Source organism: Saccopteryx bilineata, chromosome X (assembly GCF_036850765.1).
Source record: "Saccopteryx bilineata isolate mSacBil1 chromosome X, mSacBil1_pri_phased_curated, whole genome shotgun sequence".
Lineage (NCBI taxonomy): Eukaryota > Metazoa > Chordata > Mammalia > Chiroptera > Emballonuridae > Saccopteryx > Saccopteryx bilineata.
In genome coordinates, this window is record NC_089502.1 from 28,881,864 (window position 1) to 28,909,697 (window position 27,834).

General features: G+C 36.4%; 1 protein-coding gene across 4 annotated transcripts in view; it reads left to right on the forward strand.

Annotated features, from left to right (window-relative positions):
- Nucleotides 1-27,834, forward strand: part of LAMP2 (lysosomal associated membrane protein 2) — a 122,628-nt gene that overhangs the window by 15,213 nt on the left and 79,581 nt on the right. The window contains exons 4-9 of one of the 4 annotated variants that reach the window (XM_066248740.1): nucleotides 3,346-3,504; nucleotides 5,322-5,509; nucleotides 6,282-6,404; nucleotides 11,204-11,264; nucleotides 11,820-11,984; nucleotides 25,697-27,563. In XM_066248740.1, the coding sequence (XP_066104837.1) occupies nucleotides 3,346-3,504; nucleotides 5,322-5,509; nucleotides 6,282-6,404; nucleotides 11,204-11,264; nucleotides 11,820-11,984; nucleotides 25,697-25,839 (839 nt within the window). In that variant the 3' untranslated portion in view covers nucleotides 25,840-27,563. Of the gene's footprint in view, nucleotides 1-3,345; nucleotides 3,505-5,321; nucleotides 5,510-6,281; nucleotides 6,405-11,203; nucleotides 11,265-11,819; nucleotides 11,985-15,594; nucleotides 18,011-22,864; nucleotides 23,357-25,696; nucleotides 27,564-27,834 lie in introns of those variants that run through there. The other 3 variants (XM_066248741.1, XM_066248743.1, XM_066248742.1) reach the window with 3 other exon arrangements.

A 27,834-nucleotide genomic window follows, 5' to 3' on the forward strand; every position in this document is an offset into this window, starting at 1 on the left:
CAGTATTTGCTATACTTTGTACCAGAGTGTATGCTAAGTGTCACCAGCAGCATCTTACTTAATCCTTACCACTAAGCCTGAGAAGTAGATATTATCCCAATTTTTAAGGTAAAAGGAATGAGGCTTGATGAGATTAAGTGACTTTCCCAAAAGTCATGCAGCCAGTAGGTGGGTGAGCTGGTATTTGAACCAAAGTCTGTTGAGCTACAGAGTTCATGCACATAATTATTACTATTTATTTCATTCAATAGTGTGTACTCAACAACTGTTGAACCAATGACCAAAGCCTTTACTAATAACTATATTAAATGTGTACAAGTTCAGTAATCTAAGACCAGCACAAATGCTTTATCTTCAAATCTTCTTACCATTTGGATAAGATTTTGACTGAAAAGTTAATGATGATTAATTAAAGGTGAAATGACTGGAGCCAACATTTCTGCTATTTTGAGGCAATTTCAGGTCAAAATGAACTTGGGGAAACATTGGTAATTAGGTCACTCTTATAACTACTAGAACTGAAATGTGTATTAAAATATTCTGAAGGCATGTGTAATGGAGATTTCCATAATGTTAGGGATACAGTTCTCTCCTTTCTTCTCCCTCTGTGAGATTGAGTTAACATGGTGTTTTTGTAGTAACTTAGCATTTCTCACCTATAGTATTTCATTCTGACCCCAGAAACAGGTACTTGGGTTTCAGTAGACTAGACCTGGATATAAATGACTTATTTAATATACGGGTATCAAAAGATCATATTTTAAAGACCCAGAAATGAAAGTGCTCGTACAAAATGGGAGTTATCAGAAACAGACTTGGAAATCAAATCCTAGTTGTATTTTTACTGGTCTCTTAGTTTGAGAGGATAACTAAAGCCAGTTTTCTTTTTTATGGGATGTCATATATATTGTTTTGTACCCTACACTATCTTTCAGAACTAGTATAAGATTTGCCCCTCACTTTCAAGGAGTTTAAAAACTAGTTGGAGAGACAAAGTGAAATTTTTTTCAAGTTATATGGAAAAATTGAAAAGTATTGAGATCCTTGTGAATTTGCTGTGGTTTGTGCTCGGGAGGGTGGAGGGCTCGTAAATCTTTTCTGACAATGTGAGAGAAGGTCTAGACCCTCTTTCTCAAATTACAGACAGAACTCCGCATACCGTACATACTCCCTGAGCCCAGCTGTGCATGCCTGTAGTTAAGAGGCCAGATTTAAAGTGTTCTCACAAAGGATCCTGATTAAGAAAGAACATAGAGAAAGGAGAGGTCAGTGCACATTGGAAGGGTGAAAAGTAGGACCTGAACTGAAACTCCACTAATGAAGAATTTGAGTTAGTGGAGAATTTTGATCTGAGTATTTCCAGCAGGGGGAAGTATAGTATGTGCAGGAGTAATGAAGAGCTGCTTGATTAAAATAGAGGCTGTGTGTGTAGTAGAAGGAAGATCAAATTGGCTAGGTGGCAGTGGGTCTGAATTATAGGGGGCCTTGGAAGCCAAGGAAAGGCATTTAGCTTGATGGGTTTGGCACAAGGGAACCATTTTAGGTTTTTAAAGAGAAGAATGATATCACAAAAGCAGAGGCAGTAGTTAATATAAGAATGTTCTACAGGATTAATTTGGAAGTGAGGAGACTGTAGGCAGACAGGCCAGCTTAAGAGACTGGTATAGTTAATGAAGTATGATGTATGCAATGAGTGCCTGCACCAAGGAGATAGCGGGGAAAGGAGGTGGGGGTTAATCTGACAGATTTGGCAGAAAAACTTCGGATTCTAAGATGTTAACATCTATCTAGCCCACCTTTTATTTTAACCAAGGGAAGATGCAAATTCTTTTATTACTAGTATCTATGTAATAGTTGAAACTATTTGGAATTTGAAAAGGCTTCCTTAAATGGACTGTTGATGGTTTTTGAAATGATTTAGTGTTTTCTTTTTAGGCATCTGATAATTGAAGTGACTTTGAAACTGCTCAAGTTTTAAAAAAAATTTTTTTTCATGATTATAATACAGAAAACTACAAAGATTAAAATTATAGGTCCATGTATGCCCATTACTGAGAATTAGTAAGTGGCATCGCTTTACATATTTGCCTCTTTTTATTTAAAGAAAATCTTATAGATACACTTGAGATTTCCTTTGTACCCACCCCCCAATGCCATTTTCCTTTCTGCCTCCTTGGAGATAACCACTCTCATGAATTTAGGATATAGCCTTCCTGTCTATGTGTTTACACTTGACTAATACATATGTCAAAAATATGTTCACAGACAATACATAGTCTAAAAATGGTAGTTGTATAGTGTAATTGCAATATATCTACAACTTCTTTCTTTTCACTTGTTTTTGATGTCTGTGTGTATACAGCGAGTTCTTGTATCTGTTCAGTTACATTAATGGTGAAGACAGTTTTGGAAAAAAATGTTCTAGTTCATTGGTATATATATTTTTTCCCTTTGGCCATTAGGGGGTGCCAAGGTATCATGAATTGGCTGCCTTGCTACAGGCGGGAGAGGCACTTAAGGCAGTTTATATTATGGACCTTAAATAATCTCCTCCTCCCTTGTTGCTTTTTCAAAAGAAACTAAGCCATTTGGGTGGATAAGTGGGATCATAGCCTTTTGAAGTTTTATTATAATAAATACTCTGTACAGAATAGCTTTAACTTATTGCTTTCACATTCTGAAGATTTCATGAAATGAATAGTCTTTAAATTTAAGAAGAGGTTTAAAAGCTCATGTAGTTACTATAACTTTGAGATAATAGTACAAAAATAAGGATTTACTATCAAATCTTCGATTAATGCATCTCTCTTCTTTGTTTTATCACTGTCCTGGTGATTCGACCTTAATTAGATATGCGTGTTCAATTTGACCTCTTGGCTGTCTTCCTGCTGCGCCTCCGCCTCCTCATCTTAGCGAATGCATCCCCCTCGCTTTTCACCTGAACCACATCATCAGCCTTCTAACTGGTTTCCCTCTTAAATGACTTTCCTTAACGTTTTTCCCTTGCCTCTGTCCTCTACAAGTTTGCTTTTTCTATTAAAATAAATGATGCATGTGTTATTTATTTCCAGCTTTAAAAACTGAAGCTGACCTTACATTACTAACAAAATAAAGCCCAACTAACCTGTCCTTACATCAAATAAGATGCTTCAGAGTGTAACCACCTGCAGCTTGTCTTCCCTTCCTAACCTCCATTCCATCTTTTCTCTTACGCCCTGTGTTTTAACCACAGTGAATGTGTCCTTGTTGCCTGAAGAGGCCGTGCCTTGTGTCCTTTGTATATATTTTTATATTATCATATTTTTCTTACCCTCTTGACCACAGCTATTGTTGTCTTTTTTACAGAAATTTTTACTGTTCACGAACTGGTGGCAGTCAGCATTCCATTGGATGACATCTTTAGATGCAACAGTATATTGACTTTAGAAAGGAATGATGTTGTCCAGCAGTACTGGGATGTTCATGTACAAGCTTTTGTCCAAAATGGCACAGTGAGCAAAAAAGGTGACTAAAGTATATATTTCTGTACTTGGGTCCTAATTTAAGATGAATATACCAGGTAGCTTTACTTCAAGTTGTTACCTACAAGCATGCATATACTAATATTTATTCATAGTTTACACTGGACTATGACATTTTTTTAAATGATAGCAGTTCTTATTCTTGGTGACCTTGCAATTTTAAGTTTATAATGTACCTGTTGTGGAATGGTATTTTAAAATGCTCTACCCATAGTGTTTTCAGCTGATAAACCTAGTCTTTGTTTGAACAAATCCTCAAAAATTATTTTATCCTCAGCTCTTTCTCTTTTGATGATCCAAGACAAAGGCATAGAAATTAGATTTCTGGGTTCTAATTTTAAATTTTATAAATTGGTTCTGTAACTTTCATATGACATTATGAAAATGAAATAATTTCTCATTCACCAGCTCAGGGAAACTACCAACACTTCCTAAAAAGAGGTTGAAATGCCTATGATTTGCTGTAAGGGTAACACAAATAAATGGTTCATTTGTATATAAATCTTTCAATGATTTCTAAACTATCTTCTGGTAAACACTATCCTTCCTTATAGTGGTTGTATGTGTGTATGTGAGAAGAGGGCACACGTACGATAGGGCAAAATGTATTCAAACTTAAATCTCTGGTTTTCACATATGAGGCAGATGAGGTTCTTTGAAAATAAAGGGACCTAAGGGTCTGAAAAGATGAATGTGCAGCTGGCCATGTGTGAATAGATAAAGCATTTGGATGTGTCTGGAGCTTATTTGCTGTCTCATAACTCTTAGAAATTGTATATGTATATGAAGTAGCAGTTTGAGAACTCTGCACCATTTAGTTTAAAATACATTATCAAGGTTTTCGTTTCCTTTTTTTTTTTTTTTTGGTAAGAGGCAAGAAGATAGTGAAACAGACTTCCCCATTTGCCTCGACTGGAATCCATCCAGAAACCTTATCTGGGGCTGATGCTCAAGTACTGAGCTATCTTTAGTGCCTGAGAGTGACGTGCTCAGACCAAGACTAGTGTGCTCAGACCAACCAAGCTATCCTCAGTGCCTGGGGCCAATGCTTGAACTAACTGAGCCACTGGCTGTGGGAGAGGAAGAAAGAGAAAATGGGGAAGGAGAGGGGAAGAGAAGCAGATGGTTGCTTCCCATGTGTGCTCTGATTGGGGATTGAACCCGGGATGTCTGCATGCCAGGCTAACGGTCTATCCAGTGAGCCTACTGGCCAGGGCCTGAAGTGAATTTTTGGAACTCATTTGGCCATCAGATTGTCATGCAGCCTTAGGAATGTCACTTCATGCTCTTTGTGCATCTGATCTCTCTTGACACAAATATGAAGACTATTCCTTGCCTTCCCCACCCTTACTTGGAGGAGATAAGGACATAGTCAATTGTTTCCTTCTTCCTTCCCTTCCTCCCTCCCTCCCTCCATGAGATGAGGGGAAATAGACTCCTGCATGTGCCCTGACCAGGATCCACCCAGCAACCCCCATCTGGGGCTGATGCTCGAACCAACTGAGCTATCCTCAGTGCCTGAGGCTGATGCTTGAACCAGTTGAGCCACTGGCCGAGAGAGGGGAAGAAGGAGAGAAGGGAGAGAAGGAGAGGGGAGAAGCAGATGTTCACTTCTCCTGTGTGCTCTGACCAGGAATCGAACCCAGGATGTCTATACACCAAGCCAATGCTCTATCCACTGAGCAACCAGCCAGGGCCCTTCTCTTCTTTTGAACTTCTATTGTGAGAAACAGTGTGTTCTTTCCTGGCTTTATAAATTAAGAAAAAGTCTACTTTAGTTTATTTTGTCCTTTGTTTTAGAGTTTCTGTGTGATAAAGATAAAAGTTCAACCACTGTGGTGCCCATCATACCCACCACTTTGCCATCTCCAACTACAACACCCACTCCAAAGGAAAAACCAGATATTGGATCCTATTCAGTTAATAATAGCAATGGTACTTGTCTGCTGGCTACCATGGGGCTGCAGCTGAACGTGACTCAAGATAAGGTAGAGTTGTCTATATCACTCAAGATAAAGTACAGTCGTTTATTTTTATGGATACATCCTATTCACATCTCCTTTTAAATAATGTATTATACATTCAGCTCAAGAGTAGTGTTATTAGAATATGGCGTTTTAAATGGAGATTGGATGTTGACTCATTGAGTTTCAATAAGTTTGGAGTTACTATAACCATGATGAGTTAATGTCACTGTTAATGTATTATCTAGGGCAGCAGGAAACCTAGCAGTTTAAAGGGCTCTCTGTTTGCCATCAGCAGATCAGAGAATGTAAGAGTTGATCATTATTCCAGTCAGTTTAAACATAACTCCTTCATACTTTTATCTGTAACATATACTGTAGTTTGATGTATGGGAACAGTGCAGCAATCTGTTTCTCCAGCTATGTGATGACTCAAGTACAGGATGACACTTCTAGTTGCAGTATTCCACTGAGGCTACAGAGGGCATACCAAAGAACAAATCCCATCTCCAGAGTCCTGTGACTTAAGCCAGACAGGTAGTTCTTACGCTCCATAAAACATGTGTATTTTCATGTGGCTTATTACTAAGGAAGCTTCCCTCCTGTTTTTTTTTTAAGCTTTCTGAGTCATAGATTGAGAGCCTGTGTCAACTTCATTTGAAAGTAAAACACTATAAACTTAAGTATCCAGACAAAAGGATTTTTTTTTGTTCTCCACTAAAGTTGGTTTTATTTGAATATACCATTTTATTGTAGACATGGTTAATCCATACCTTTCCCTCTTCTTCCCCTAAAGGTTGCTTCAGTTATAAACATTAAGCCCAACACAACTGACTTCACTGGCAACTGCTATTCTCAAACTGCTCTACTGAGGCTGAACAACAGCAACATTAAGTATCTTGACTTTGTCTTTGCTGTGGTGAGTAATAGCTTTTTCAAAAATTAGGTTCGTTCTCTTAAAAACACATCTGAGAGTATAAATAAGGTTGTGTGTGTGTGTGTGTGTGTGTGTGTGTGTGTTTTCAGAGGATATTTAGCTCTCTTTTCCATTTCAACACTACTTAATTAAAGAGGGTAGTCCGTTGATTCCTGTTAATCCCTCAGGGTCACCTCAGTGGTCTGTGGGCTGGACTCATATATTAGTGTTCACCAATTATGGCTGTTCTGCTATTATATAGACCTTAGGGCAGGGGCAAGAATTAACCCACATTAAGAAAACTTTCTAGTATCTCCATGCACATAAAATATATAGTTATAAAAGATAAAGTAATAGCCATAATATTTTTCTCTATTATTGCTTAGAAAACTCTCAAGTTTAATATTAGAATCTTTTTGGGGACTATACTATTTGTAATAGTATTAGTAATAACAGCTAACATTTATTGAGTACTGGGTACGTACAAGGCTCTGTGTACTTCACTTTATATGAATTAATTCATTAAATCAAGACAGTTTATAATGGCAATATTCAGGTTTTTGTTGTTCATGCTTGTATCAAGGGCTGAATTGAAACAAAGTTCCAGATGAAGCATACATTCTGTACTTCTTGCTAGCATAATCATTGGGAACCTTTGTTTTCACCTCAGAAGCAATTGTTAACCCCATAACCCTTTAGAGTTGCCTGTGCACATGCACGTGTGTACACAGACAAGTTACAGCGATCCGGAATTGGAAAGGGGATAGCTCTCAGTGAGGGAGAATGGTAAACCACAACAGTTCCCAAATTAAGTTATTGTATAAGTGGGTAGAAAACAGTTCTGCTTTTAAGTCTAAGGCATAAAGAAATAGTCACAATAGCTGATATAGAAAAAAGTTAAGTCTGTTGTTATTTGTTTCACATCTGAACTTGTTTCCTGAGTCTAACGCCCTTGTTCTCTGTGACTATATGCCAAGAAATTGAGGATCGTATAACACAATTATATTTTAGAAAGGTTTGCAAAAATAGTCCCTTTTCTCAAATTAAAATCAGTCCTCTGTTATAGTACATATATGACCAGTGAGTTCCAATTAAAACCATGTAGTTATGCTTGTCCTTTTTGATGTGGGAAGAGCAGGCCTCTGCAAACACATTCTCTTTTTAAATTATTGCATGGTGATTACATTGTAGTCAAAAAGAATGAGGCCTGACCAGGCAGTGGCACAGTGGGTAGAGCGTCGGGCTGGGATTTGAGGACCCAGGTTCGAGACCCCAAGGTCGCCAGCTTGAGCACAGGCTCATCTGGTTTGAGCAAAGCTCACCAGCTTAGACCCAAGGTCGCTGGCCAAGCAAGGAGTTACTCAGTCTGCTGAAGGCCCACGGTCAAGGCACATGTGAGAAAGCAATCAATGAACAACTAAGGTGTCACAATGAAAACTGATGATTGATGCTTCTCATCTCTCTCCGTCTCTGTCTGTCTGTCCCTATCTGTCCCTCTCTCTGACTCTCTCTCTGTCTCTGAAAAAAAAAAAAGAATGAGGAAAGTAATATTTTAGGTTCATTCCCTTTTGAGTTTGATCTTTCTAGCTGTGATAAGATCCTAAAAGGACCATGGTTTCCGTTGACCCTCATGGGGAAATAGTTAATAATTACAATATTTAATTGCCCAGAACACCATTTCCGAATGCAATAGGAAATAGGGATATTTTAACCAAGCTACAGGTACTTTGGAAATTCAGGAAAAGTCTGTAATGGCACCAGAGTTCAGAGGGGCCCATTTCACCTTCAGCCCAGTCACGACAGATGCTTCCTAAGGAGGAGTTATTGAATCCGAGCTTATTAGGTGCAGGATCAATGAAGGCCTGTATTCTTAAGGTGCCCACCGTTTAGTGGTAAAAACAGAAATAGACAAATGATTACGGTTTTTTGTGGAAGGCCTTGAATGTCATGTTAAGGCTTTTGAACTTGATTCTGTGGTCAGTAGAGTACTGTGGAAGGTGCTAGAGTACAGGAAAATACAAGATGCTCTGGGAATGTACAGGAGGGAGTAATTAATTCTGGCTGGAGGTGAGTCAGGAAGATTTAATGGAAGGAATGACATTTGAGCTGGACCTTCAAGGATGCATCAGATTTGTACATAAGAGGAGTAAGTACAAAAGTATGGCTTATTCTGGGATAGAGGAACACAATTAAGACCAGCCAGGAAAATGAGACATGTAGTATGTTTTGTATATGTGCTGGCAGAGCAAGCACTTGTAGTGTGTTTTGTGAATAATGAATATGGAAGAGTAGTTGGGACAAATTGTGGAGAGCTGAGACATAGCCTATGCACAGGGGAGATGTGATGAGGTGGTTAATTCTTCCTTTAATGCTTCCTTCTGAAATTTCTGAGTCTGTACCCTCGTTTTCATTCCCCACTGCCTTTGCCCTGATCTAGGCCTGCATTACCTCTTACCAGAACTGTTCAGCCTCTTTAGTCCCTCCTCTTCCTCCTCAATGCTCTGCATCAGCTTAATCTTCTTGAAGCACAGCCCTTCCTCAGAAACCGTCAGCAGTTCTGATTTACCAGCAAGATGATATCTAAATTCCCTGGCAGGGTATTTCTAGTGTTCCTCTCCCCACCGTGCTATATAACCTGCTTATCTAGCTTTATTTCCTTCACTTCCTCTGCATTAATTTCATGCTTTCCTCACCCTGTTTCCTGTTCAAAATCCAGTGAGGTAGGAGAGCATGGCAGTAACCAGCACTTAGGTTCTGCAGCCAGACTTCCTGGGTTCAAATGCCAGCTCACTTACTACTAACCATATAGCTTTTGAGGAAGTTACTTAACATCTCCTCGTTTTGATTACCCCATCTCAAAAGGAGGTCTTGCAATTATTCAATGAAACTTCATATGTGAAGTTTTAAGAACAGTGCTTGGGACTTAGGAAGTTCTCAGATGTTAGCATAGTTGGGATTATGCCTATTAGCTACCTTTACTCAAGTTGCTGCCTTCTTCAGTGCCCTTTCCTGCTTGTTACCTAATTGAATCTTACCCAATTCAAATGGCCCATCCCTAACCTTGCATTACTTTTGCTCCTCCTCTATTTGGAAGTAATTTCTCTCCTTTTAACTTTATAACTTATCACTTTCTTTTCTGTAATATGATTATTTATGTTCTCTTTCTCTCTCTCTCTCCATATATATATATATAGATAGATAGATAGATAGATATAGATATAGATATAGATATATATAGATATAGATATATAGATATAAAGGTAGGTCTGTTGTTAAATGTTTCACATCTGAACTTGGTTTCTTGACTCTAAAACCTTTTTCTCCATGGAGTATAAGCAGTCCCCAGGTTACGAATGAGATAGGTTCTGTAGGTTTGTTCTTAAATTGAATTTGTATGTAATTTGGAACAGGTACATTTACCTGTCAAATGCAACTTATCAATAGATAGATATTTGTCTAACATAGTATTTCTTTCTAATTTTCTGTGCATATAAATACTTAAACATTTTTTTTCATTTTTCCGAAGCTGGAAACAGGGAGGCAGTCAGACAGACTCCCGCATGCGCCCGACCGGGATCCACCCAGCATGCCCACCAGGGGGCGATGTTCTGTTACAACCAGAGCCATTCTAGCGCCTAGTGCCTGAGGCAGAGGCCACAGAGCCATCCCCAGTGCGTGCTGGGCTATCTTTTGCTCCAATGGAGCCTCCGCTGCGGGAGGGGAGGAGAGAGACAGAGAGGAAGGAGAGGGGGAGGGGGGGAAGAAGCAGATGGGCGCTTCTCCTATGTGCCCTGGCCGGGAATCAAACCCGGGACTCCTGCACGCCAGGCCGATGCTCTACCGCTGAGCCAACCAGCCAGGGCTAAACATTTTCAAACCTACAGAACCTATCTTGTTTGTAACCCGGGGACTACCTACATATGCCGAGAAACGGAGAATTATATCTAATTATATTTTAGGAAGGTTTACAAAAATCTTCCCTTTTATACATTCAAATCATTCCTCTATTATAGTACATATATGACTAGTGAGTTAATATTAAATTCCAAGGACTCATGGGAACTTTCCAAGACACCCAAGGGATGCCTGGAACCATGGATAGTACCGAACCCTATATATACTATCTTTTTCTATACATACATACTTATGATGAATTTAATTTATCAGTTGGTCACAGTAAGAGATTAATAACAATGAAGAATAAAATAGAACAATTAGAACAAGAATAATATACTTTAATCCAAGTTATGTGAATACGATCTCTCTCTCTCTACAAATATCTGGAATTTTTATTTAATATTTTTGTACCATGGTTGACCACTGAAAATTGAAACTATGGAAAGCAAAACCACAGAAAGCAAAGCTGGATAGCGGGGCAGTGTGGTATTATCTTATCTTCCCAGACAGGTTGCAAATGCGAGGGCAGGTTTCAAGTTGGGTTCATTTTGCTATGTCCCTGGAGCAGGGAGCACAGGTAAGAGGCACTTGTGATCCAAGCTAGAGGTGCTGAGGGCTTAGCAAGTGACAAGAGGAATAAAAGGAAGAAATGAATTGCCGAGTATCTGAGAACCACATGACTATACTTCTGGTCCAAAACTTGGAAACAAAATGCGGCGGAAAAGAGTTTCTATCACATTTTGAGTTTTCTTTACTTTGCTAACAATTTATTCTACTGACCAGCTCTAAGCCATACTTTTATCTTTTGAGTAATAGTATTTGGTTGCTTTTCTTCTGTAGCTAGTAACTGTAACTATAGACAGTTGTGCTGTGTTGATTAATTGCAGGCTCTTTTTCTTTAACAGAAAAATGAAAACCGATTCTATCTGAAGGAAGTGAATGTCAGCATGTTGGTTAATGGCTCTGGTAAGTAAAGTATTGGCCTCAGGGAAACGAGCGTGGGCTACACTGAAGGAATAGAAACCATAATTGTCTTGTTACCAAATTGTACCTTATTTAATGAGATAGAAGATTTTACGTGAAAATCCTACCTTGACCACAACTTAAAATTAGTAATTTAGAACTATGGTAGTCTATCTCTTGCAGTATCCAGTATTTTCAAATCTTGGTGGATAATAGTTAAGGATGTGACCAACTTTTAGACTATAAACACATCTATAGAAAGATAGGGATCAGTAATAGATGATGACTAGAAATAGTGAGGGGATCGCATTGTGAAGTATAAAAATATTGAATCACTATATTGTACATATGAAAGTAACATAATATCGTATACCAACTGTCCTTAAATTTAAAAAAAAGGAAAAGGAAAGATTAGGCAACCTAGTGATCAGAAGAATCACTTTTTGTGGGCAAACCTTCTATCCCAAGCTCTTAAACTTCACTGAAAAATCATGAGGACTGTCCCAGTTTTTAGGTTAATAGGATAAGAAGTCACTGACATATTTTTTTCCTTTAAAGTTTTCAGCATTGCAAATAACAATCTTAGCTACTGGGATGCTCCCCTGGGAAGTTCTTACATGTGCAACAAAGAACAGACGGTTTCAGTGTCTAGAGCATTTCAGATAAATACTTTTGATCTAAGAGTTCAGCCTTTCAATGTGATAGAAGGAAAGTATTCTACAGGTAAGAATCAAGCAAGTTTTCTTCATAATTGATAGTCTTATGTTAATTTTTCCTTTGAGTCATGGAAACTTATGCCTTGAAATAGAGAAATATGAATTAGCCTCTCAGCTCCATTGTAGAATTCTCAAAGCCTTGAGCATGTTGTGTCACTTTGTATTTGGCTCATCCTTTTGCTCAAAGTAGATTTTTTTGTGATCTGAAAGCCACTTTCAACAAAGTTCTTAAAGCTGAAATATGATAGAAGCTTTCCAAGAGCTTTACTTAAGGTAGGGACATCCCATCCCCATCCCCATCCCCCCCCCCCCAGATTTTAGATTTGGGAAGGATGGCACTTGGAAGCAACAGCTTTGAGCATCCTCCATCCGCCTTGGGGCCATATTCTAGCTGGCAACATTTTCATACTCAAATAAAGTAGTTGGGGCATATTTTGTTGAGACAAAAAGATTGCAGTTACAAAATCTCAAATATGAACTATGTTTTGGCCAGCCAGAATGATGTGGAGAGTTTTAAAAGCATGTGGCAATGTGAATGAGCCTTTTTGAAGATCTACTCAGTCCTAATGATGGTGTTTATCAGATTTTTAGTAAAACCTTTCAAGGGCTCATTACTGTATGTTTATATGAATAGGAAAGATGCATTTGGCATTAAAAGATTAAAATTTGCTCAAAGGAAAAAAGTACATAAAATTCCTTAATTGAATTGCCCTTTTAAACTGTTTACTTAAAATTATGTGTTTGTGGATCGCACGAAGTCATCTACAGCATTTTTAACAATGAACACCATGGTTTAGAAGGAAATGTAGAAGCTGTATTTAAAAGTAAATATGCTTTGAGCCATTCAAGCACTTTTGCAGTAATGCTAAATACCTGCCTGACTTGGATTAGGTCAAAGCAAATTGGGTTCTTCACGCTATCATTCTTGTGATGAGAGACATTAATCACACTTAAAAACTTGTGCAAACACTTATTTTCTCTTTTGTCTGTTTTTCTTTTTTATTTCAATTATTTTGATCCTTTAACAGTTTTCTTCTTGAGTCTTTTTCTGGTTTCTTTACATTATTACCTTAATTTTAGGTCCAGATTTATGTTTAGAATTTAAAGTCATTTGCAGTGTAATATCAGCTCAAGCCTATATATCTAGTCAGCTGTAATAGAGATGAGCTCTGTTCTCTCTCTCATTTCAAACTTTGATTTTTGTGTATATAGAATTTAAAATGTCACCCAAAAGAGTATGAAACATTTAATACAGGAGTGGTTAAAAGTAGGTTTACAATTGTGAGCATATGAAACTAGAACCGTGATGGCGAACCTTTTTATAAAAACCACCCACTTTTGCAGTGCTGGTCAACCTGGTCCCTCCCGCCCACTAGTGGGCATTCCAGCTTTCATGGTGGGCGGTAGCGGAGCAACCAAAGTAGAAATAAAAAGATAGATTTAACTATAGTAAGTTGTTTTATAAAAATATTAGCCATCATGGAACTAGAAAATACAATTTTCTTGTATTATTATTTATTAATTTGTATTTTTCCATATGAATAACTAAAACTACTAGTGCCAACCCCTGTATTGATAGTAAATGCATAAACAATTTGTAGGGCTAGCTTCTTGATTGTAGGTAGCACAAGGCACTGGTAATACTTGACTATACAGGAGAAAGAAATATACTTGCAGTCAGGCAAAAGACTGTTGATTGGATTTTACTGTATCACACTACTCTCTAGAAATACAAGAAAAAAAAATTGCCCCTGTCGACTGCCAGTCTTGACCAGATTGATAAATGTAGTAATAAAGTGACCCAACTTTTGTATAATGAAAAGGAGGACAAAAATAAATTGAAGAAAACAATATCGTAAATAAAAGAAACATTTTATTCATTGCAACAATAATACACTATAATATGATAAATGCATAATAAAAACATTTGTAATATTTTAAATTATAATGATGCTTACATGCCTATTAATTTTTAATAATAATTGTAAGGAAAAAGTACTCATTTAGATACAAATACGTCAAATCACACGCAGTGGATCAACTCTGTATTGATCGAATATAGACATAATTTTTTAGTCTTCCAGTATCACAAAGGAGGACATGTAGGAGGACACTTTTTGAAGGAGGACGGAACTTATAAAAGAAGGACTGTTCTCCCTAAAGGAGGACGATTGGTCACCTTAGTAGTAAACACACTAAAATTAGTAAGTGGTCCCAGTTTCTTGACTTTTGCAGCCACTGAAATCCTGCACTAAGTCAGGATTTCTGTAAAGGCCCAGACAGTGTTTGAGGTTTGAAGGCCATATGATCTCTGTCACAACTATTCGTCTCCACTATTTTATCATGAAAACAGCTATAGGCAATAAACAAATGAGTGTGGCTATGTTCTATTAAAACTTTATTTGTGGATACTGAAATTTAAATTTTATATACTCTATTTCCCCATGTATAAGGTGCTCCCATGTATAAGACACACCTTAATTTTGGGGCTCAAAATTTGATAAAAAATTTATTAGGTAAAATTATTGAACTCATTTTATTCATCATAAAATTCATACATCCTGTGGTAGCGCAGCGGATAAAGCGTTGACCTGGAAATGCTGAGGTCGCTGGTTCGAAACCCTGGGCTTGCCTAGTCAAGGCACATATGGGAGTTGATGCTTCCAGCTCCTCCCCCCTTCTCTCTCTCTGTCTCTCCCTCTGTCTCTCTCTCCGTCTCTCTGTCCTCTCTAAAAATGAATAAATAAAATAAAATTAAAAAAAAATAAAAATAAATAAATAAAAAAAATTCATACAACTCCTCATGACTGTCAAAACTCCCATCTGTTAGCTTGTCCTCATCTGTGTCTAATGAGGAATCACTGTCTTCAACAATGAGCGCAAAACCAAGCGCAAAAAAGCGGGAAATTGCAAGTAAAAATATCTACAACCACTGTACCACTGTATAAGACACACCCAGTTTTTAGACCTTAAATTTTTCCAAGAAAGGGTGCATCTTATACATGGGGAATACGGTAATTCTGATGTCTCCAAATATAATTTTGTTTCTTTTCAACCATTTAAAAATGTTTAAAAGTCATTTTTAGGTCTTGGGCCAAATTTGGCCCATGCGCTCTAGTTTGCCAATCTCTGTTCTGAAGGATTCTGGAACCAACCTGGCTATTCTAATCCCATGTTGAAACCTTCCTGATCTAGACACAATCTCCCAAAAGACATCCAGTATACCACTAAGAGGTTCAGCTGGCTATGTGAAATGAACCAGATGAACTCTTTTCACTTTTGATAAAGTAATATTCCTGTTTTTGAAATGACTTTGGATATAGGTAAATAAACACGTACACACATATGTGTTTACTCATAGATGTGAGTCTATATGTGTTCATATATATAAATATATATATGCACATACAGAAATGAAAGGATGAATAAGTTTTAGTTTTTTAATTCTAGAACAATCCATAGTTTCTGTAGCTTTATCTTTAAAATATAACTGTCTTAATTACTTAAAGTTTAATTTATAAGATTATTTCTGATTTTTGAATCAGCATCGTTTACTTTCGGACATTCTTTTTTTTTATTATACTCATTATTTGTTACACACTTTTTTTCACCTACAGCCCAGGAGTGTTCGCTGGATGATGACACCATTCTAATACCAATTATAGTTGGTGCTGGTCTTTCAGGCTTGATTGTCGTTATAGTGATTGCTTACCTAATTGGCAGAAGAAAAAGTTATGCTGGATATCAGACTCTGTAACACTAATCCATATGTGATCTCTGTTCCAAAATAATAAAGCAAGTACAAGTTCCAACATGCAATACTACTCAGTTTCAAATATATTTAGTTGTAGTTCAGATCTTGGAACTGGTGGTATGGGGGATTTTGTACTTAAATAAATAAAAACACCCCAAAACTATAAGCTACAAATTGGTCATGTGAATTTAGTATTCCCAACCAAGGAATTTAAATCGGTTATTTCTACAGCAGAAGGCATGTGCAAAATCACCCAGATTATAGGTTTTATTGTATTGGCTTGAATTAATATTTCTGTATTTTTACTTTAGCTATTCTGACTAAAAATTGTTTTGTTTACACAGTTTAAGAGAAACATTTTTTAAAAAGGGATTTGTTTTCTTGCATGTGGTTGAATTGAGACAATACATTTCTACAATGGATTTGTACTTGCTCCTTTTGAATTTATTTTCTGTGATTTTGTTTGCAGGTTAACTTAGCTGCTTTGACATTGCTGCATATTTGACCTATGAGAGATATGCCAGTAGATTTGAACAGTCTAGTATTATTATCTTCCTAGCAATGACTGCTTTCCTAATGCTTTTTGAATGCATTTGTATTTATGTGGCTGTAATGACAAGATACAAAACCTTTTGAAATTTTAGAATAGGTATTGCCTTATTGTTTAAAATCCTTTTTAAGAGAACTAGATATATCAGTCTTTTAAACTGCAAGATACAAGACTATTTTAGCTGGGCATTTCAACCCATTTTCTAGGTGCTTTAGAGATCATTACTAAGCCGTGCCAGTTTCAGGCATTAATCCTCTGTACCCGTAAATTGGCCTCTACCTGAAGTGCTAAAGTTAATATAGACTTCTCTTCAAACTTCCAGTATCCTTGGTTGTGGTAGTATGTTTTGTTCCTTCCTTGTCTTTTATTTTCCTTAAAGAAGTAGTGCAGTATGTCCTAGAACCTAGATAAAGAAGAGCACTTACAGTTATAATGTAACTTGCACCTAACCCAAAAGTGTCAGTCTTCTCCATTAAAAATTGTTTTTGTTTACAGCTTACATTGATTGCTACAGCATTTTCTAATTTGGCTTTCCTATTTGAACGGTTCTTTGCTAATCAAAACTTACATTATTATTGTTCATTATGGTAGAATCATTATTAATTCATGTATTTTGGGTTCAGTTTTGACCTCTGGGGAGATGCACCACTTGTCTACTTACTGTGCACTACCTAATGTTTATATGAGAAAGCAAAACATTTCTGCTTTGTGGTTAACACATCCAGTATTTCTTCTGGTTTCTAGATGTTGTGTTTTTTTTATTGCAATGGCTGAGGAAATATTTAGAAATTGTTACTATACAGCCATAGACTGAAGGTACCTGAGTTTTTTGGGTAGAAGATTCACTAGAAAATGAGATTATCTGGGTTCCAAAATATTATTGATGTTGAATTAATTTGGTAGTCTAGCTAAAAACACACAAGCAATTGCATGTTAGCATGTGTATATTCATAACTACCTTTCAAGTTGTATTGTAGTGCTAAGTATTTTCTCTCACTTAAATTTGCTGTTTAAGACTAGCCTAAAACTCTTACTAGCTCAGAATCAGAGTTCCTGATCAGCCCCTCTCTTAAAGTTACATTGAGCTGCATTGTCAGCATAAGGCACTTAATTAAAGACGAAATATAAATCTAATTTTTAAAAATTATTTTTATTTAAATAGTATCCTAGTGTAAGATTAATCTTAGAAGGATGGATAATGCTTATAAGAACATAGGACTTCAATATTTCTCAAGAGTCAAAACAAAGCAACTTAAAAAAAAATTAGAAGCACAAGTGAGTGGCACTGGCTTAATGCTGTTAATGTTTCTAAAAGTTTCTACATTTAATTATATACCTGATGCATATTAAAATATCTCTAATAGCAGTGTTTTCAAGAAAATCTGGCTTCATTGAATATTTTTGTATTTACATAGGCCAGTTTATATACGGTTATTTCCATTTTTATTTCCCATTCCCACATGTTCTTTGTACCTTTTGTAGTTTCATTTGCTTTACTGGGTTTACACCTTGATGGTCTAACACTTTATAGGGTCCTGGATGTTTTTCATGTTTTTGCATTTGTATAAAGAAACTGGTCCATATAAATACGTCTCGTGTTTTCTTGTTTTGTTTTTTCTCAAATGTTTAAGCCACTAGTTGATGTATGGTATTTCTCTTTAGATATTTGCTTGTCCATTTGCTTAACATATTGCTTCTAAAACAAACAATAAAGATTCTTTTAAGGAAATCTGCTCACATTTTTTCCCATTGGTTAAAGTGAAGATCTTGTACATCACATAATGGCAATTTCTTCCAAAAGGAAAAACTTGACACATGCTTAGAAGAAGAAATTATTTCTGGTGTTCTGTTGTATTATTACTGTCTGGAGAGGGACCCCATACTTCAGTCTCTACTGATGTTGGGCTGGCTACAGAATAAGAATCACCTGGGAAGCTTGTTATAAAAATTCAGATTGCAGGCACCATTCCTAAAAGTTAATTTAGTGGGCCTGGGATGAGGCACATGTCTGTGTGTGCATGTGTGTGTGTAAGCTCCCCAGCTGAATCTGGTGTGTAGTCAATTGGGGAACTGGTGATTAAGAATATTTATTTCATAGTAAAAGCATCAGAGTATCTTGTTCACTTTTCTCAACTCCTAAAATGAGGCTGGTATTTAATATCTATACATAGCAGCTATACATTGCAGCCATACAATCCAAGCTATTGATCTGAACCAAAAATAGGACTTTGTGCAGTCTCTCACATACCCTAAAATACACCAACCTTAGTATCTCTCTCTCTCTCTCTCTCTCTCTCTCTCTCTCTCTCTCTCTCTCTCTCTCTCACACACACACACACACACACACACACACAATTTAGCAATCTGGCTCATGACTTTCCTCTGGATTACCCAATTAAGCCATAGGACTGCCAGTTAATTACCACAGACAGCTCCTACCTCTGCTACTAACTAGCTACCATGTGACTTTGGCCAAGCTGCTTAATTTCTGTGGTCCCTTAAAGCTGAAAGCTTTTAAAACCTGTTACACTATTGCTTTTGAGTGGTAGTTTTCCATTTCAGTGAAGATTTTGAGTATATTTAGAAGGAATCTGATAAGAAGCTCCTTGTTATGTATCAAAAACACACCTTACATGCAATGTAAAATGCACCATCTTAAGTTTCTTTTATTTTTTTTAGCAGGAATTCTTATAAGACTCAAATATTTTTAAGATTACAGCATTTCATCTTTTGGTAGATCATTTAAATTGGCTTGGGCTTATCTTTCTTCCACTCATCTCCTTATCTTTTATCTTGGTAGCTAACTGCATCAATATTTGCTGTATTTTGCTTTTGAAAGTAGTATAGACATGTTTGAGTGATACTGAATACCTTCAAGCATCTTTTCAGATTCATATGATATACTTCAGTTTGGTTCTAGATCTAAAAAGTATATAATAAGAAAGATGTCACATAAGAATGTGATTCTTTAACTGATTTTTCGAAAGAGAAATTTGACACCGTTGGTTTTTAAGAGGGGTTTTTATTTTACATGTTTTTATAAATGTATATCTCAGCTTTCCAACTCACACTGAATATTATATCTGAAAGATTTCTGAACAGAAATTGAAGATGACAATACTTTTTAATCTACAGGAAACTTTTGTTGACATTTCACTGGCCATTATCTTTAAAAATCCTTACTCCTTCTGCAACTATTAAACTCTTCCACAAATATATTCTTTCTTTCCCCCAGATTATTTTTAATATGGTGTCAAGTGTTCACTAGGTAAATAGATCAGATCAAAATGACTTATGGAATTAGATTATTTTTTCTTAAGGATGTGATCTTATTAAAATTATTGTTTTACCAGAATATCTTTACATTACTTAAACTATCCTTAAAGGTTGAATGCATAAAATCATTAGTTATTATAAATTAATATTTCACAGCATTTTATTTATTTATTTATTTTGAGAGCAATTTAAGTGGCAGCATCCAGAAAGATTTTGTATTACTGGAATTGTCTTTTTGATCTACTATGGGAATACTTGTCTTACATTAAAGCCTTATTAGCCGTCTTTATGAAAGCTGTTCCAGTATTGGGTCAAATACTCGGTTTGGGAAAGATGACTATGAATCAATTGCCAGAATTAGGAATTAATCTACTAATGAATTTTTTAAAAACCAAGCTATATGAAATCCAAGGCATAACACTATATGGGGGAAGGAACCTAATAGTTTACATGCTGGGTGATAATTTGGGAAATTGAAGGGGAATAGATAACTAGGTGCTCTTAAACACTGTATATCCACAAGTCACATCTGGCAACCTTGGCTATCTGGGTTTTTAACAGAATCAAGAAGCAAGTAAAAAAGATCATTGAGGTGGCAGCCACACTCAATGCTGTGAAGTCTATAAAATCCAGGATTGTACCTTATTCCCAGTTATTGTCCCAGAGGCGACCTGGGCACATTTCTTAAATGCAAGATCAGAATTGCCTTGAAGCCTGTTCATCCTTATTTTTGACACAAATTCTAATAAGCTTAATTACCTGATTTATCCATCCCTGTTATATTGCAAGCTATGAGAAAAACTAGGGCAATAAGAGTCAAGGAAATGGAAAAATAGAAGTGGTGACTCATCATCCTAGCTTTCTTCCTTTTTTGCAGACATATCTCCATCTGTACCATTTCTTCCTCCTTTCCAGAATCAGTAGGTTTTCTTTACCTGGTCAGTGCTTCTGGAATCCCATTTCTCCTACTTCTAAGGAAACCTTGTACCATTCAGCATCTCCAACCTATCTAATGCTAATGTCTCTTTCCCTCATCCTATAAACGTATTCAAGTCTCCTCCACCTTTTTTTTTTTTTTTTTTTTTTTTTTTTTTGTATTTTTCTGAAGTGAGAAGCAGGGAGGTAAGAGAGACAGACTGCTGCATGCACCAAAATGGGATCCACCTGTCATGCCCACTAGGGGGCAATGCTCCACTGCAACTAGAGCCATTCTAGCACCCCAGGCAGAGGCCGTGGAACCATCCTCAGTGCTCAGGCCAACCTTGCTCCAATGGAGACTTGGTTGCAGGAGGAAAAGAGAGAGGCAGAGAGGAAGGAGAGGGGGGAGGGGGGAGAAGCAGATGGGCGCTTTTCCTGTGTGCCTGGGAATCAAACAAGGGACTTCCACACACTGGGCCCATGCTCTACCACTGAGCCAACCAGCCAGGGTCAGTCTCTTTCACCTTGAAGATATACGTTCTTGACTCCATGTCCCCCTTATAATTATCTCCCTATTTGTCCTCTCTTCTAAACTTCTTGAAATGAGTATTGTCTGATTCCCATCCCAAGTTCTTGATCTCCTACCAATCACTTCCCATTCACTCTTAAACCTGCAGCAATTTCACTCATTGTCCCTACCCTCCATATTGCTAGATCCAGTGGGCATTTCTCAGACTTTTCTAATGTTTTACACTATTCTCCCATGCTCCTTGAAATTGTTTCCTTCATTGGCTTCCGTGGCACTATTCTCTACCTGCCTTTTCAAATTCTTTTTATTTTTCTTCTTGTCCTTTTATCCCTGAAATATTGGTGTTCCCAAGGGTTTTGCCTCTGGTCTTCCTCTTTTTATTACTTGCCATTGCTGAGAAATATCTTTGTCCATGGTTTTAACTATACCACTTAGGTTCATCTACCATTTGGGTTGGACACAGGTATCTTAAACTCAGATCTAAAACTGAATATCCCTCCTTTCCACATATCCGTCTCCATTCCCCCCACAAAGTTTAAAAAAAAATTAAAAACAACCTCCACATAAAAATAACTACAAACTGAAATGCATATATATATTCTTCCTCCTGTATTCCCTATCACCATGAACCAGCACAAGCATCTACATAGTCACTCAAGTGTGTGTAGAAGTGGAAACTATTCAATTATCTCCTCCTACCAAACCTCTGACATCTATTTGGTCCACTCTGCATTCTAGTTGTATCTCTAGTCTGTCGTCTGTCCCTTATGCTTTTGCACTTTGTTAACAACCCAGTTCAGGACCATATTATTAGACATCTGGACTCTAGGAATAGAGGCACCTCCTAACTTAATACCACCAGTTTTCCATCTGCCATTACTTCTGAAACAAATATCCTGCTTAAAATCTTGCTGCACTGTTTTCTTGTTTTGTTTTGGCTGTCAGTATAATGCCAAACCACTAGAGCGTGTAATGTCTTTGTGAGCTGGTCCTAGTACGCTTTTTCTGCTGCGTTTCTAGCCAAGAGTACATCTTGTTCTGATGTTCTAGTTACACCAACCTTCTTGCATTTTCCCTGAAGTGCCGTGTTTCCTTATCCTCGTTTTTGTCTGTGCTGTTCCCTATACCTGCAATGCCCTTTTCCCATTACCTACATGACTAATACCTACTCATTTTTAAAAACATAGCTCCAGTGTCACTTCTTTTAATGTATGTCTTGTGGAACAAGGCTGAGTTTAGTGATCCTCTGAAACACTTCCGTGACACTGTGTGTGTTGCCTGCCCCTATTATAGCCCATTTTGAAATTATAACCACTGATTTTCTTGTATGACTCACTGGACTGAATAGGTTGAAGCAGACGGTTATACCACCATGGCCAGTTTAAATCATTCCCCTCTACTAAATGACCCCAGACTGCTATGGATTGGATTCTTAGGTCTGCATAGTGTAGGCATGCACTTGGTTCATTTCATTAATACTTCACAGCCTTCAGTGTTTCACTGTGCTTCTTCAACATCAGAACAGTTTGCCTTTAAAGGCTTATGGCCTGATCATCAAGGAAAGGCTAATTATATTTAGCCATTATCTTCTGCTTAAGAAATCTGGGAAGTATATAATAATTTTATATATCTTTAATGCAAAATGACTGCATTTGCGGGGTACTTAAAAGTGTGTGATTTTGTTATTTGGAAAATCACTTTTGTGGAACATCTCATTTGCTGGTAATGAATGCCAAGGACTTGTTACTTTGGTGTAAAAAACAAATATGTATTGGGAAGTGCTGTCATTTTAACTTAAAATATACAGATTTGAAATTGGGTCACTGTTTCTGTTCTCAATTGTCCTTTCTCCACATCTAGCTCAAGACTGCAGTGCAGATGACAACTTCCTTGTGCCCATAGCAGTGGGAGCAGCATTGGCAGGAATACTTATTCTAGTGTTGCTGGCTTACTTTATTGGTCTCAAGCGCCATCACACTGGATATGAGCAATTTTAGAACCTGCAACCTGATTGATTATATGAAAATACATGCACATAAGATTCTCTTGCCTCTTAATTTTCAAACTTTGCTCATTAAAATTGATTTGTTGGAACTAATTCTTAAACCAGTGCTAACATTTTTAGATAAATCTTTATTAATAAAAATCTGTTCTCTTTGATCAGCTTAAAATTTTTTTAAAAAAGTCTTTACTGGTCCTGAAGACAGAAACTTGTTAAAAATTGTGCAGTGTTTTAAGGTCTATCTTAAGAAACCTTGGCCAAATTTTTATCCTAATCTAAGATGCCTTAAACTTAATAATATGGCCATTATAAGAATGAAAATATAGCTGTCTCTTAATAGGATTAATAAATACTATTTCACTACTGGTGTTCTGTTTCAATGTATAAGAACCAAACCTATTTAAACTCATCACAGTGCCTTTGCATATAGTTCATCAAATATTGATGTGGCAGAAATGCCCATCAGATATAATTTAAACTTGGTTTTCAGTTGAATGTCCTCAGAACCATTAGTACTTTTTAGGTTATGGAACTTTATGTTGATTTCATTGAGTTCGAGTTAAGGATGAAGTCAGTATTTTCCCCTACTAGGTAAGTAATAGAGCCAAAAGGACACAACAGAACTTAAACTGGCTTTAGAATTAGTTTTTAGTTTTTTGTTTGTTTTTTTGTTTGTTTGTTTTTTCATCAATAGAGATGGAAACAATTCAAGCATATTTAACCACTTGCTTTTTTCCCCTTGTGTTATTCTTGTCTTTGGACACCTAATTAACACTGAAAGATAGAAATATTCTATGAACTAATTAAGGCAGATTGTGTTGTGTTTCTCTACCTCATCTTGCTTATCTCTAGAGCATTAAAGTCTATTTAGTGTTGTCATCAGACTGGTACTTATAAAATGTAAGCTAATAGCAATCTCAGAAGGGATGCAGTGAAGCATAGCAACTAGGCTCTTGCTTCCTCAAGATGGTCCCTGTTGGGCAGAGCATAGATGGGGGGGGGTAGAGAGAAGCTATTGGCATTATTAAAATGAACTACATAATAATCCCCTGTTGAAGCATATTTCCTATTATAAGTGCAGCACAAATATTGAATATAAAAACAGAGAAGAAGGAAGCTTAATCAGTAGACTTGAGAAGACTTTCACACTGAAATGATTATTTTATTCAATTTATGTGTATATGGCTTGTTCAGAATTTCAGTAACTCACAGATTACAGTATGTTGGTACCCAGCTATTAGTCTCTGAAGACTTTCATTAAAATATGGTAAATCCTTTCAACAAAGGGTATCGTAATTACTAAAAGTCATATACTCAGAACCTTAGCAATTGATTTTTTCTTTTTTTATGAATGGTAAAAGTGCAAGAGAAGGAAAAGATAAAATTAGAGGAAAATGCAATTATTACTTAACCATAAATCTCACGAAACATCACATTTTGTTAATTGCATTAAATTTAGACTGGAAAGGACCTTCAAGGTTGTTTTACTCTAACCCTGCAATTTTACATGAAGGGAAGTAACTTCATTGAAGTTAGATATCTAGTGGACAACAAAACCATTATTAGCACTTTGATAAAAATAGTCCCAATGAAATCTGGTTACTCAATAGTAAAATTAGTTTAAAGTTGAAATAATGAGATTAAAATGGAGCACTTTGAGCTTTTATACTAAATACTTTCAATAAATAACACATTTCAACATCATTTAAGTATTTTAAGTATTTTTAAATACTAAATATTCTCTTTTTCAATAATATATATTGAATCACTCCTATTTTGAATTCTTTTACTTCAAAACCTAAACCTCCCTGGAAAAGAACACAAACATGGGAGGAAAACAGAAGAGAAAGAGCACTTGTTGATCACCTGATGTGTATCAGATACTTTAGAAATACAACTGTATTTAATCCTCAAGTACCTTATAATATAGTTATTATTATTCCCCCTTTTCAGATGAGAAAAGTGAGGCCCAGTTTAATTAACTTGACCAAAGTCCTTTAACTAGTAATTGATAGAGTCAAGATTCATTCAGGTCTGTCTGAATCCAGAGCTCAAAATCTATGCTACACACACTGCCTTCCTGGTGGAACAGTGGAATGGACTACAATGTATGGGATTCTGCTATTATTCTTCTAGGCCACTGCTCAACTAAAAATAATTGTTACTTATTGCCTGTGTAAATATATATATATATATATATATATATATATATATATATATATGCTGCACTTTTTTATCCTAAGTCCTTTTCAACTTAAATTGTATTACTCAAACAGAGTTCTTACTTATATTGTAATGATAGTTGTGGCAAAGGACAAAGGAGTGGGTAAATATGCAGACAGTGGTCTTAAGTGTAGATGATAGCTCTTTTCCTCAAAGCCATTACACAAACACAAAATCTCCCCGTGTCAAGTAAGCACAGTTTGGACCTTTTCCTGTTCTTCTCTTAACTTCTGCTTTTTGTACTGAGACATTTGGTGCAATTTGAGATGCAGTGATAAGAGCTATAAGAGCATCAGTTGCTTAGAAATATTTAGGTGGGTGTGAGAAAATAAGAAAATCGGGATAATGCTCTAAAATACGAACCTATGTATACTTTCAAAATGCTTATTTTTTGTTTGCTTGTTTCTGCTTAATTGCATTCCTTACTAATTTCCTTTCCTTGCTTTCTGTCTGTTCTTTTCTAACAGCTGAAGAATGTTCTGCCGACTCTGACCTCAACTTTCTTATCCCTGTTGCAGTGGGTGTGGCCTTGGGTTTCCTTATAATTGTTGTCTTTATCTCTTATATGATTGGAAGGAGGAAAAGTCGTACTGGATATCAGTCTGTGTAGCCAATTAAATCTAGTGCATTTTTCCCCCTCAGAAGTTATGTTTCCATTGGCTAAAAGCCAGAAAATGCTGTACAACAGATTGTTTGAAACATGCAGCCCAACCTCAGTGGATTGTGAGCTAACTTGGGCATGAGTAGCATTTAAGAAAAACAATGTATTAGGACCAATTTCCTTTGTTTTTCTATTTTTCATTCCATTGTTAAAGTGTAATTGAAAGAAAAATTGTGGCTTACAATATGTTTTTTACTAAGCAATAATTTTAAACCTCTGGATCTAATTATGAAAGCATTTCTAATGAAATATTTTATATGTTGCAGTTACTTGTATTTTGCTACTTTGACATTATTTGCAAATTCAAAACTGTTAAAGAATTTAACTTGCTTCAGGAAATAAGTTCAAGAAAATAATGAATTCATTTTCATTGGAAGCAGACATAAAATTTGGTTCATAACAAGACTTCCTTTCCCAACCTCCTGATCAGGATTATTTAAACCTGTGTCTTTCTGCTAGTCCAAAAAAAGAAAGAAATGTCTTCACAATATTGTGTTTAAAAGCAAAAGTCTGGCTGTTTTCTTCACTACTGTTAGTGGCTACTATATTTTGACAGGATGTCTTTTTTGTCCTGGAGTTTGGAATATACGGATTAGCTGAGACTTGACATTTTACACTGAAGGATGAAGTAAGATCTTTGGCTTTTTCTAAGGTGTTGATATACAGTTGGTTATGGTTTTTTAGGGTTAAGATTTAGAATGTTTTTTTTTCCTTAGAGCCTTCACTTGTTCAGAAAGTTAATTCATCTTCCACTATAAACAAATAAACTTCTATACTTTGTGTGCCTCCTGCATTCTCCCATTTTTTATGTGAATAAGTTCTAATTGATATTTTTAATGTATTGATTTATTTTTTCTCAAAGCAGCAAGCACTAACTCTAGAGCTCAGTGGGCCCTGAAGTGTCATCAGTTAGATGGCTGCCTAGCCAAAGCTGAGCTGGGATTCTTCTGTAAATTTGTTGATTTTGATATAGAGTTATATCCTGGCAGAGCCCTCTGGTGGCTCTAGCTTTTGGAGTAAGGTTCTAGAGACCACTCATCCCGGTATCTGTTTGATTGGCTAAGCTTTTGAATTGCCCTTGGACTTGGAAGCACAGAGTTATATTTCTCTAGGGCCCAAGTGGCTGCTTTGCATACCCTGTTACTAGCAGAAAGCAGATGCTTATTTTATCAAGCTATTTTATCCCTATATAACTAAAACACAAAAGTTTCCAAAGATCTGCCTTCACTTCAAAACTGTTCCATGGAATAAATTAAGCTTAATCTTAAATTAGTTCGTTATTAAATCCAAGGGTCAAGTCCCATCTACCTCTCAGCACAATGCAGGTCACTACTGTATTGTTGCCATTAACTGATGCCAAAACTGGAAATAGAATGTTTTGTTAAAAAGAAAGAAAATTCATCAACATCCTTCTTTACTATCTTACCTATCTGTGCATCTCAAAAGCATATATTCCAAACTGGAGTAGAGAGTTGGATTCCTCAATTACTTCTCCCTTAAAATGCTCTAGTTCTCACTTGCAGATTCAAGTTCTCCCCTATTTGTTCAATATATCAAGAATGTTTTCTTTTTAAATGGTCTCCTGTGAAAATAATTGATTGTTTGTTATTTGGTTAAAATGATGGCATCATAAAGGACAGTGGCTTCATTTCAATAAATATTTTTGAGATGATTGTCTAGAAGCCAGATTATTTAAATCAGACTGTGACCTTGCTAAGTATATGAATTGGAAAGTCAAATACATTAAAAATTATAGGTCCATTTTAAAGTGTTCTATGTTTGTTTTTTAAAGATTTTATTGACTTTATAGAGAGAGTTGGGGGAGTGAGGAGTATAGTTGCTTCACGTTAGTTCTTCATTGATTGCTTGTCATATGTGCCTTAACTGACAAGCCCAGGGTTTCGAACCAGCAACCTTAGTATTCCAGGTCGATATTCTATCTAC